The 12,586-nt window shown below is 48.3% G+C and overlaps 2 protein-coding genes across 2 annotated transcripts in view; one reads left to right on the top strand and one right to left on the bottom strand.

The window, feature by feature from the left end:
* Tcp10l2 (t-complex 10 like 2) overlaps positions 1-1,978 on the top strand; it is a 21,611-nt gene extending 19,633 nt beyond the window's left edge. Inside the window, exons 9-10 of the mRNA XM_028782642.1 lie at positions 346-463; positions 1,789-1,978. Coding sequence (XP_028638475.1) covers positions 346-463; positions 1,789-1,978 — 308 coding nt within the window. The remainder of the gene's footprint in view (positions 1-345; positions 464-1,788) is intronic.
* A 7,929-nt stretch (positions 1,979-9,907) lies between these two features.
* Positions 9,908-11,685, bottom strand: Ttll2 (tubulin tyrosine ligase like 2). Its single transcript, XM_028782649.1, has 2 exons — positions 11,611-11,685; positions 9,908-11,473 (listed from the first exon to the last, which is right to left on the bottom strand). Exons 1-2 carry the CDS (start codon positions 11,683-11,685, stop codon positions 9,926-9,928), a joined length of 1,623 nt encoding a protein of 540 aa, XP_028638482.1. The 3' UTR covers positions 9,908-9,925.
* Positions 11,686-12,586: the final 901 nt, after the last annotated feature.

Below are 12,586 nucleotides of genomic sequence, written 5' to 3'. Positions count from 1 at the left end.
ACTAGGGACCATCCACACTTATACACACTAGAGACCATCCACACTTATACACACTAGGGACCATCCACACTTATACACACTAGATGCCATCCACACTTACACACACTAGAGGCCATCCACACTTACACACACTAGAGACCATCCACATTACAGCTGAGCCTTACTCACCCAAAAGTGGATCAACAAGGCATTGCGTGCAATGTCTACCAATCCTGACTACAAGCTTGTATGGTTAACAAATGATCTCTTTCGCGTTAGTATTTTAACACAGGTCATTTAGATATGACGTGGTGGCTTCCAAATGTATTCATTTTGACATGTACTTTAAACAAATGTGTCCTGCAGAAAAATTCTACCCAGATGGCTCCAAGGAAACCGTGTTTCCTGATGGGACAGTGAAACAGCTCAGGGATGGATGTGAGGAGACTGTGTTCCCCGATGGGACATTTGTGACGGTGAAAAGGTCAGCCTCTCCCGAATGCATCCTACCAGATGGTGTGAACCCATACTTCAACCCTGGGCTTTGTGTTCTATAATACAACTGTAGTCATTTACATGTTTGCACAAGTTCAAGCATTCATATAAATATAGCGACAGGGCCTAGAAAGACAGCTCAATGGTTAAGAGCACTGGTTGCTCTCAGAGAGGACACAGGTTCAGTCCCCAGCACCCACATGACAGCTTGAAACCATCTGTAACTCCAGTTCCAGGGGAATCTAATGGCCTCCTCTGACCTTCCTGGGCATCAGGCACTCGTGTAGTTCACAGATATATATGCAGGCAGACACTTACACACATAACAATAAGTATAAAAACATGACACCAGAAAATATATGACACCATTGTGCCTACAAGAATTTTTTAGTGACCTCAGTTCAAATCTCTTTATAGAGAACATGAGCTTAGTTAGACATAGAATTTTGGGGCTGTCACATGCCCCCAAGAGTGTGCTGTGATTGACTTCAAGGACAAAGGTCACCCCACAGTTTACATCATCAGCTAATGCTGTAGTCATCTAGCTTGGCGTCAGAATAATCTTACCCTGTATTTCTCAAGTGTGCCATTGGTGTTAGGTGACATGTCAACATAGGTTTGTAGACGCAGTCAGTAGGTGACTGAAGCTGTCCAACCTTGAGTGCAGTCCTCAGTGTCCACCTCTCCAAAGCCATGTTTGTAGTAGCACGAATCTATCGCAGCACAAAGAATCGAAACCACAACAAGAATGTGCTAAGGCACTGTGTCGGTGCTGGTGTGTGCAGTCAGCAAGATCCACGGGGCCTTCAGTCATATGCCCAATAGCTTAGGCAACAGCTTAATAAACTCACCTTAAATGTTCCCAATATTCCCTAACTGTGGTGTGTTCAGGGCATGTTTCCTCCATGATCTTGCCCTTACCAGCTCCTCCAGTGTACTCAGGGTCCCCACACCAGAGCTTCCATAGATCTGCTGGTGGTATCAGCAGAATGCATAGTACCCAGCACTCTTTCTGTTGTGTTTCTGTCTTGAACTGAGTAGTCTTGCTGACTCTGCTCACCCATCTCAGATTGTGGGCTCAGGTCTCAGCTCCCTTGCCCCCTCCACCTTCCTATGCCAAGATAGTCTGGCTTTCTCCTATCTTTTAAATCTCAAATGCTTTCCCTACTCTTGCCCTGGAGAGTCTCAACTTCCTTCTCCAGGGGGGACATGGGAATCTAGGTGGTCATATGGCTTTGATCTTTCCCAGTTCCTCCACACTCACACGGTTTGCTTCTGCATGGTTCCACTTAGCAAAGTATCTCTATTCGACAGGAATGGAGACAAAACCATCATGTTCAGCAACGGACAGAAAGAAATCCACACAGCCAGGTTCAAGCGGAGGGAATTCCCAGATGGCACCACCAAGACTGTGTACTGCAATGGCTGCCAGGAGACCAAGTATGCCTCAGGGAGGGTCAGGGTCAAAGATGAGACAGGAACTGTCATCCTGGACTGGAAGTAGTGCATCCAACAGACTCAACGCCAGGCAGTAGGCTCCAATTTCCAAATATAGTTTTGACCAAAACAGACAAAGCAACTGACATCAATAGAGTCCCGTGACAGTCCTGGAGATCCCCTATACACGAGGAGTAAGGAGGCATCCAAAAATTGTAAAGAAAGAGACCATGTAGCCACCATCTTGGGAGAGGGGTCAGAGAAGCAGTAGCCAGAAATGAGGCCCTGGACATGGCTTCCGTGGCCTTGTCCAGACTGTACCTTCTGTCAGAGTCTGGCCCTGGAGCAGAGAGTACAAGGGAAGCAGCGTAACCACTGACAGCTAATTCCTGGGAGCAGCCATTAACAACAGCCAGCTCCATGCTTTGCTTGTCCAACGCCTGCCTGCATCTACTTCTACCCCCTTTTAGACTCCTCATAAGTGGGATCCAGGGGGATGTATCTTCACTGGTGCCTGATGTATGAATAGACATGATTTAACCATCCTGAAGTGTCTAGACAGAACCTCATGTGGCATTCTATCCCATAAATTCACATAATTATGATTTGTCAATCAACAAGGACATGAGTAAAAACACAGATAAAAACAAACACAGAAACATAGGGGACCACATCTCCTACCTGTTCCTGTGAGTCTGCCTGCTTCCATCTCATTTCGTGGGAGTAGTCTGCTATGCTGTAGAAGAGATTCCTCCCTAGCTACTAGGCAGCAGCCGATCTCAATAGGCAGTTCCCAGTTCTCCTTGGCCATGCCTTCCAGTCCCTGCACTGATGAGTTCTGAGAATGTAGAGTCTTTTTGGTTTTATTTTATTTTTCGTTTTTTTGTCTCTGTGTCCTCCAAACCAATACAAGGTGAGTATATTCAAAAAGAACTCACTATGTGTTAGCTGGTGGTGCCCAGTGGTACCCAGTGGAGAGGAATGGCTTGTGGCATCACCTGTCATGCCCTTGCCCTGGTTCATCTTCTGGAGTCAATGATAAGAACTTCCAACGGGCAAGCATGCTTGCCTTTTCGGTGTGCTTGCCTTTTTGGTGGCAGAGGATCTGCAAGGTATGGAAAAGAACCTCTATCTCTGGTCTCATCTTGGGCTGTGCAGTCATTCAGCTGCTGTACCCGGTATTGGAGCAGACAATGCCCCTGTTTCCTTATGTCCTGTCCACTAGAGTCTTACATGCCTTTGGCAGGGTCTTTGCAGCCAGGATCTGTCTCATCGAAGTGAGCCGTTAAATTCTCATCGCTTGTGTGAGCCATGGTTGCACCACAGATATCTCGGACTGTCGACCTCTGCATGGGATTCACAGTTTATAAGCAGTTGACGATGCCTTCAAATTATTTTGAAAATTGATAGGAGGTGCTGGAAGCAAGGTTCACAAAGGCCTGAGGTTCTAAAGCCCTGTCCAGACTGCCCTCTGCCATCACAAAGCTAGTTCTGCAACTGCACATGCCAGCCACCAGTGTCCCCAGTGTGAGCCAGGACCTTTCATACCCAGCTTGGGCCAAGCCTAAGCAAGGTGACTTGTTTAGGCTGCAGAGGACAGAACAGAACTTTACAGAGTTCCAGACGGGTGGGCTTGAATTGCAGGTTATTTGACTCATATCCCTACCCCAACCCCCACCCATACCTCCGTGGACCCCTTGTCAGCTTGACACACAAACACAACACTGTTACATTTCCTTTCTTGTTCCTCCCCAAGATCACAGATTCACATCGATATCACAATACAAAACAGTTTACAAATTTTAAAAGTTCCAAATTCAAACACTTTAAAATTCAGTTACTTTTTTTTAAAAAGTTAGCCTCTTTTAAAACCCAAAATCTCTTAAAATTTAGTTTCTCAACTACAAGATCTCATAAAATCAAAAATAAGTTAAATCTTTCCATACTTCAAGAAGGAAGAACCAGGGCACAGTCACAATCTGAACAAAGCAAAGCCAACAGCATAAATAACGCAGCATCCAATGACTGGGACTCACTCACAGTTTTCTGAAATCCTTCAACGGGCTTGGGTCACTCCCAGCTCCATCCTCTGCAGCACACACAGCTTGTCTTCTAAGCTCCAACTGGCTCCATGCCAAGGCTGATACTGTTCTTGGTGGTCACCCCATGATATTAGCATCTCCAAAACGCTAGGGTCTTCCGCTGCAGCCGGGCTGCACCTTAACCAATAGCCTCTCCTAGGCTTTGTTCACGGTGTCAATGCTCAGCTATTCTCCATGACCCCTTCATGCCCTTAAAACCAGTACCACCTGGGTGAGTCAACACTACCAAGTTCAGCTGCCAGTGCAAGGTACAACCTTGGCTGCTTCTGGAACACAGCTTCTGTGTGCTGGTTCTCAGGAAACATTTCCCAGATTTCCCCTCAATTTCCAGCTGGTCTCTTCTTAATCACCACTAATTTCTCAGCTCCAGCTAGCCAGCATCAAGTCTCCTAACAAATCAAAGGTTTCACTTTAGTAGTTCTGGTACCTTGTTAACCACAGCTGATGCTCCAGCCCAAGCTAACCAGAACCACAGAATCACTATTCAAAAATAATGATTCTTTCAACTTCCCTCCGAAAACTCCACAGCCAGGCCTCCATTGTCTTGTTCTCCGTTCTTATCTTCCAAACTCCTACAGAACAGTGCACTGAGCTTTCAGGGTTCAATGGCTTTTCTAGCCCAAAGTCCCAAAGTCCTTCCCAAAGCAAGGTCAGTCTATCACAGCAATACCCCACAATCCTGGTACCAATTTGTCTTAAGGTTTCCATTGCTGTGATGAAATACCATGACCAAAAAAGCAACTTGGGGAAGAAAGGGTTTATTTGGCTTCTACTTCCAGATTGCCATTCATCGTCAAAGGAAGTCAGGACAGGACTTCAAACAGGGCAGGAACCTGGAGGCAGGGGCTGATGCAGAGGCCATGGAGGGGTGCTGCTTACTGGCTTGCTCCCCATGGCTTGCCCGACCTGCTTTCTTACAGAACCCAGAACCACCAGCCCAGGGATAGTACCTGTTTTAGTAGATAGTAGATCTTTTTCTCAGTTGAGGTTCCCTCCTTTCAGATCATTCTAGCACATGTCAAGTTGACATAAAAACTACCGAGGACACCAGCTTAGCACCAAGGTGGAACAACAGGTAGGCCCTGGGGCCAGGGTCTTGAATACTGATTCAGAGAGCCTGGAGCTAGAAGGAGATGGCTGTGGGTGCCACCCTCCAGAGTGCAGTTGTCCTCATTGTCCACTCCTGCATGCTCACCGAGTCAACCATGGGAAGGTGACTTGTCTCAGAGGCGATGAGTGCTGTGACAGAGTTAGGACCTTGCCTCTCCTCCACCAGTTACTGACAGGATGAGTACAGCACAGTGGCCAACAACGAGTTGGAGAACACTGTGTTGGGGAAAGGATGAAATCCTGGCAACTTCTCAAGCTGCTGCCTTGTCCCCAACCTCATGGTACCTGGAGCCAGATACAGCTCTCACAACGATACCTGAAACCCCACCCTTGGGAGCTGACAATTTTTATCCCCCTTCCTTGATCTCACCATGTGGAAGTCAGGACCCAGGAATATGGAATGATTTCTAATGTCAATATAGCCATGGCTTACGGTGTCTCTTGAACTCAAGATTTTCAGCTTGGCTCAACTGTACTTCCACTAGGGTCACCCTCCTCTACACAGCAACACCAGCTTACTGTCACCATCTGAAACCTGGGCCAGCTGGGATTTAAGGAGATTGAGTATTGGATGGGTTCTGTGCAGAGCACAGCATGAGGCCACCGAAAGCAAAAAAGGCTTCCCCTGGTGTGTAAAAAAGACAGCTATGGCTTTGGTTATGCTAATCCCTCTGCTGCTAAATTCGCAGAAGAGTTGAGCGATTGCCTTGCCAGCCTTTCAGCGTCAGAGTATTCTGAGTCTGGGTGTGTGTTTACCTTCATGGTTCAGTTAGCATTTAGCTTTCTCTCATTTCCTCTCAAAGCACTCCCCCTGCTGGCTCCTATGCCACATCTGGTGCTGTGGAAACTCTCGGCTTTCATCTGCCAAGAGTGTATGAACAGAGTCCTTGCTGCATTTAGCTCTTAGCACTTTGAACATGTCTCCTCTGGCTTGCATGGTGTCTGCCAAGAGTCCTACTGAGAGAACCTCAGGAGCTGCCCTATACGCAGTATGTTCTTCTTGATGCGTTCCAGATTCTGGAGTTTTGGGGGTATGTACACATACACGCACCTGCACATATACATACCTGCTGAATGTGAGCTGTCCCCCTCCCTGGGTTCCTGTGTTTGAACACTCTACCTCTGGGAGTAGCTGTGGAATGTTTAAGGAGTGAGTCTAGGTCGGTAAAAAGTGGATTCCTGGATGCTGGACCTTGAAGGTTCAGCCTTGCCTTTGGTCCAGCGCTCTCTCTGCTTCCTGATTTGCTGTGCTGTGAGGAGCCCAGGTTATATGGGCACTCCCACGTCTATGGCCAGTGCCATAACTTCCCTGCCACCACCGACCGAAATGTCTTGAGACTGAGCCACAGGAAACCCTCCCTCCCTCTCCCTGCTCCTGTGGACTATCCCGACACAACACCAGGGAAGTGAAGCACGGAGTGTCCCACCTTGAAGGCTGATGAGTCCCCACGCCCCCTCCACTTCTCCGTCTGGTGCTACCATAAGCTGCCTGTCATGTGTGATGGGTCACATGTTCCCGACTCCATCCACTGCTCTTTCATCTTTTTCCTTTTGGTTTTTCTAACTGGATAATTCCAGTGGCCTTATCTTAGGACTTACTAACTGTTCTCCTGGTTACTTTTCCTGTGGATGCATTTCTTGGCTCCAGGACTTCTGCCTGGTTCTCTTCAATGGTTTCTATTATAATATTTGGTCTCTAATTCATATGCTGCTTTCTCTCTTTTTTTTTCACACAATTGAAAAATATTTTTAACCTACTGTTGGTTGAACCTGGGGTTGGGGGTGGGCAGACAGCACTCAGGAGCCGACAGAAAGAGCTCTTCCATCCTTGGGTCATACATCTCGGTCTCTCACCCCAGACCTTGTTTGAAAAGTCTCAGGGGACAACCTGGACTGACCTGTCCCCAGTCACTTTCCCGTGCTCTCTTCCACATGCTGCTTTCCTAACCCCATGATTTTTCCTGCTATCTACATAGACTTTGCCTTCAGAGGAGCCATGGTCTCCCTTGAGCCTTCACACACTGGTTTTAGCCAGTTGGTCTTGGATTAGGTCTAAGAAGATGGAATTGCACAGGCACACAGTTGGGTCTGGACCACATGACTGTTGTTGGGGGCTATAGTGGAGATTGCTGCTTGCAAACCCATTACCAAGGGCTCTAAGTTCCGTTTGGCCACAGGGTGCATTGAACACTCTTCAGGACCTTGGTCTATGGAGCTAGCACTAAAATGAGGACCATTCTATGATACTGAGATAGACGTTGCTTCAGAGCCATGGATGGGCATGTATCCAAGTGGTTTCAAGAGGTTCCTGGGCTGACATACCTGCTTTCAGCTGATTGAGAAGGGCTGAGAAGCCAATTATAGAAACATTCTAAGAGTCCCAGGATGATGAAGGGAAAAGTCACAGAGACACTGCTAGGGTTACCTCCTTCCAGTCCTCCAGCAGCACTGTTATTCAGCTTAAGAGAGGAGTTGGGTCTAAAATCTCAGGCCATTGGCAGATCTATGGAACAGAAGTTGACAAGCCTTTCCAGGGACTTGGGATGGATGTCTGAGTATTCCTGGCAAATTCAGGCCATAACTAACTGGGATCAAGTTCAGCAAGCCCACACTGGGTCCCCTGGGTGATGAGACTCTGCACAGCTCTTTATGTAGGAATTCTGTTGCTGAACAGCATTGAGGGGCTGGAGCTGAGCTCCTTTCAGAATAGTGAATATTGAGTGCCTAGTACCAAGGTCCTTTCAGAGCCTCTGGGAGAATGGAGCCCTCGGGCCTGTCCCAGAAGCACACAAACCAGTCTCTCAGTAGTTGTCTGTGGTGTCAGAATAGTTCCCAAGACAGACTGCAGCCAACACAGCCTGGAGCCAAGCCAGATCCCCTTCAGCACCTGCTGTGCGGTGGGGTTCCACATGCCTGTTGGTTGTATAGGTTTCCCTGGGCCCTCTGCCAGCCAGGTTGCCTTCCGAGGCTCTAGTGGGCACAGTTATTGTGTATCTCTGGCAGTGGTGATGGCAACAGGCTCCTGGCCAGACAGAGCTACAGCCTTTGTGGAGTGGGGCTGTTTGGGGGACTGGAATGTGAGCCACAGACATAACAGTCCTCCTAGGTCTTGGTTCCAGCAGTGTCTCGAAAGCACCTGTGTGAATCCCAGGATCCCATAAAAGAACATTTATCCACAAATATCTGGGAAAAAAGGCATCAGCAGGGACCACCCCCCCTTATTCTATTACCTAATGTTTTGTTGTTGTTGTTGTTGTTATAAAATACACATAAGCATTACTCTTGGACCATTCATGAAGCCATGTGGTTGTTACAGCTACCTTGTTCTGGAGTGTTCCCATCACCCCAAAAGGAACACCTCCTCCCTGCTCAGACCCCACCCCACTCAATGTCCCCCCAGCCCTGGGAACTATCTGTGTGATGGTTAATGTTGTGTCAACTGGACAGAATTCAGGAGACAAATCTCTGAGTCCATCTGCATGAGTTTCTAGACTGGGTTTATCGATGTGGGAAGACCCCCACCTAAATGTGGGAGACACTATCCCATGGCCTGGAGTCTCAGATGGAATGAAAAAGAGGAAGTGTGCTGAGTACTAAGACCTCCACCCCACCCCCACCCGAGTTTCTCACTGCTTCCTGGCTGTGAGTATGGTGTGACCAGTCACCTGCTGCCTCCCCACAACCGACTGTACCCTTGGATGGTTGGCCCCAATAAACCCTTCACTAAGTTGTTTTTATCAGGTGTTCTGTCACAGTAACAGATGGGTGACAACTTGCTTCCCAGCGGTCTGTGCACTCAGCCACGTGGCTGGCTGCCGTCCCTCTTAACGGTGTTCTGAGGAGGTCTGGGACCTGAAGCCTTTCCATCTGCCAGGACCATAACTTGCCTAAGTGTGAGAGGCTCCATCATCAGGTGCTGGGCGGGAGCAGGTGACAAGTGCAGCCAGGAAGGACACTTCTCAATGTGGCTGATGAATGGCCCTCTGGGTAGCTAGCTCCATGAGATCTGACTTAGGACCCAGCATCTCTAGACAATTGGCTTTCTATAATCCACTGCACTCTAAATGACTTTATGCTGATGACGTGTGTGTGTGCGCACATGTGTGTGTGTGTGTGTGTGTCTCAGTGTGTATGCACACACTCATGTCAGTAGAAGCCAGAGATCAACCTCAAATGTTATTTCTCAAAATCAAACCACCTTGTTTTCTGAGACCGGATCTCTCAGACTGGCTGGAGCTCACCGATTCAGCTTTGCTGGCAAGCCAGTGAGCCCCAGGTATCTGCCTGGGTACGCCTTTCCAGTGCTGGGATCCCAAGCGTGTGTCAGCATACCTGGTTTCTTGTTTGAGTGCCGGGAGGAATCGGGCATGGGTCTTCATGGTGTCATGGCAAGTACTTTACCTACTAGGGTATCTCCCCAGCTCCTTCCAAATAATTTTAACCAACAGTGGCTGGTTAAAAATAAAAGATAATTCCTGGCAGTTTTGTACTATTTTACCTAAAAAAATCCCTTTAAAATGTCTATTTCTTGTTCCCCCCCACACACACACACACACACATACCTTATGTTACAAGGAACACACGGTTTGATTGTAGTAACGGGTGGCATTTGAGACAGTAGCAGTGGGACCAGTGTCTGATCTCCCACCCTGGCGCAGCCGCTGTGCCTCTGCACCCAGTAACAATGTGTATGCTAAAGGCACATGTCAGGGCCTCGACCCTATCACCTCCCCTGGCTACAGAAATCTTCAGTTTTCAAAAATTCACCTCACTTCTCCATTTTAGCTTTTACCACTTACGAGTTATTTATTCATTAGTTTCTGGAGCTCTTGAATTATTCTTTTGACATTTAACCCATTCCTGGAGGCTCCGAAAGTAGCCTTATTGAAGGGGAAGATGAGAACAAAGTTGCCCGCGTGGTCGTTTGGTGCACTTCCGGCTTCCGGGAGGACTCCCGCGGGCCCCTTCATCTTGTGGGGCTGCGGCTGAGACGAATACGGGGAGAGCATCTTGCGAGGCGAGTGCCGAGGCTTGTGCCTCGGCTTGCTTTTGGCTGCCTCTCTTGTCAGGAGTCTTTCCTGCCTGCTCATCATTTCTCTCAGCTGGGAGGTTCGAGTGTGCTTGGGATAGAGATGCCGGACAGGTGGGTTGCTTTTACTGCCCGTCGTAAACTGTATGAGAGATGCGTAGGAAGGGGAATCGGGGACGGCACAGGGCTCACTCTGACTGCTCCCGGCAAGGGAGACCACGGAACTTCGCGGAGAAGCTCTCCCATACTTCTTCTCCTCACTTCTGAGGCCGTTTAAGTATACCAGCTCAATAACATCATGGACAAGGCTTCTCTTGACAGAGACATCCGTGGAACAGTCCAAGGTCAAAGCAGGGCTGTAATTGACTTCCAAAAGCCACGGCTTCAGGTTGTCATCAATAAGAATGTCAAATCCAAAAAGCTCGAAGCAGTTGTAGGTGGCGGGGACAGACGGAGCCATGGCCAGGACGGTGAGAATCACCATGTAGTTGATCTTCTGCCTCAGCAATAGGTCGTCCACATCCCAGTTCCGAAGGTAAGAAAAGAATCTGCTGAGAGTCCACTTGCAGCCTTGACCCACCACCTCTTTGATCTTCTGGTACGAGACCCCCAATTTGTTGATGCTGCTGTTGGTCAAATGGGAATAATAGTCTCCCAAATTACTGAGATCAAACTTCTCAGTGGCAAACCGCACTAACCCTTCCTGGTACATGTAAATGGTCAAAGGCTTGAAGCCAGTGACACAGACATAGATGCGAAGGTCGCACTTGTACCTGCCCACGAGCAGGGGGTTACAGATGTACTTTTGTACTACATATGTGCCCTTGAACATGAGGTCTCGGATGTCACTGAAAATGACTATCCCCCTCCCTCGAGACAGCTCTGCCGGTTTGCAGATCCAGTAGCTTGGCTTGGCACCCAAATCCTGCTTTTCCTTGAAGTACTTGGCCACAAATTTGGTATAGTCATTGGGCATGATGAATGTCAGGGGCGTGAACTCATAGAGCGACTCACCGTAGAGCCTTCTCATGTGCGCCAGGTGTTTGGCCAGGCAGTCCTTCCTGGTGAGGTTGGTCGTCCCTGGGTGATGGTTGAGCCTCTGCCAGGGCTTGATATTGACATACTCAGCCATTCGGAAGGAGGACGACCTCCAATACAGATTCCAGTCTTCCACATCCTGACATTGCTCGTCAAATTTGTCCCACCCGCGCTCCAGGAGGACACTCTGTACCACCTCCGGTGTGCTCTCATCCACTCGGAACACCAGGGGCTTCAAGGCGGCCCCCGGGGCTTCATCTTCTGTCCTCGAAGGGTTTCTTTTCTAAACATTGATCAGACAAGATGAGAGATGACATGGCTTCCTCCATCCCTCTCCCTAGCTTCTGTGCGCAGGAGCCCTCCCTGCCACCTCTGCAGACAAACCCACCTCCACCTCAGGCCTGCCATTTGTCTGCTTACCTGTATGGTCTGTTCCTCTAGTGGCAGTCTAAAAATCTCTGCAGGCACACCAGCCAAACTCTGCAGATCATCCATTGTAGCCCTGTCTCTGTGATCAGCACTGTTGGTGGAAAGAGTACGGTAATTAGTGAAAACAAAAAAGTATCAATTTTTTTAATAGATACGTGAATTTAAACACATCTTTAAAAACAAAAAGGTTGAGAGGTTGGAAAGATGAGTCAGTGGGTAAAGTCCTTGTCACACAAGCATGAAGACCTTGAGTTTGGATCCCTGACACCCACATAAAAAGCCAAGCAGTACAGTAAGTCTTGCTGGCCAGTCAATGTAGCTTACTGAGTTAGTTCCAGGTCTGCGAGAGACCGTGTCTCAAACGATGAGGTAGGATGTGATAGAGAAAGATACTCAGTGTCAGCCTCTTGTCTTCACACACCCACGAGGGCACGCACACCTGCACAGCCTGCGTGCACACAAGCTAACACCCACTCACACTCACGCAGAGAAGAGTGAACCAGTGCCGTGCGATTCCTGAGAGTTTCCTCAACCATATGTTTCCAAATGTGAGGCCCACTGTCACACCCAGCTTGCCGCCGTATGATAGTAGGCATACGGGGCTAGGACAGAGTCAACTGAATGACGTGTCCATTGCTACATCCTTGGTCAAGGGGCCAAATAAGAGACCTACGTTTGTAGTGTGTCTTCAAGCTAAGCGTAACGATGTCAATAAGTGTTTCAAGTTCTGTGAGTGTGTGTGTGTGTGTGTGTGTGTGTGTGTGTGTGCAGTGTGCAGTGTTCTGTGAGTGTGGTATGTGTGTCTATGTATGTGGTATGTTATATGTGGTGTGTGTGTGTGTGGTCTGTGTGTCTATGATATACATCTATGTGCATGTGTTGTGTGTATATGTGTGGTGTGTATATGTGGTGTGTATATATGTGGTGTGTGTATATGTGGTGTGTGTATATGTGGTGTGTATGTATA

Source organism: Grammomys surdaster, unplaced genomic scaffold (genome assembly GCF_004785775.1).
Source record: "Grammomys surdaster isolate TR1022 unplaced genomic scaffold, NIH_TR_1.0 810, whole genome shotgun sequence".
In the NCBI taxonomy this organism is placed as follows: Eukaryota; Metazoa; Chordata; class Mammalia; order Rodentia; family Muridae; genus Grammomys; species Grammomys surdaster.
Note: the sequence above shows the minus strand (reverse complement) of the source record. Positions and strands in the feature narration are given on the sequence as shown.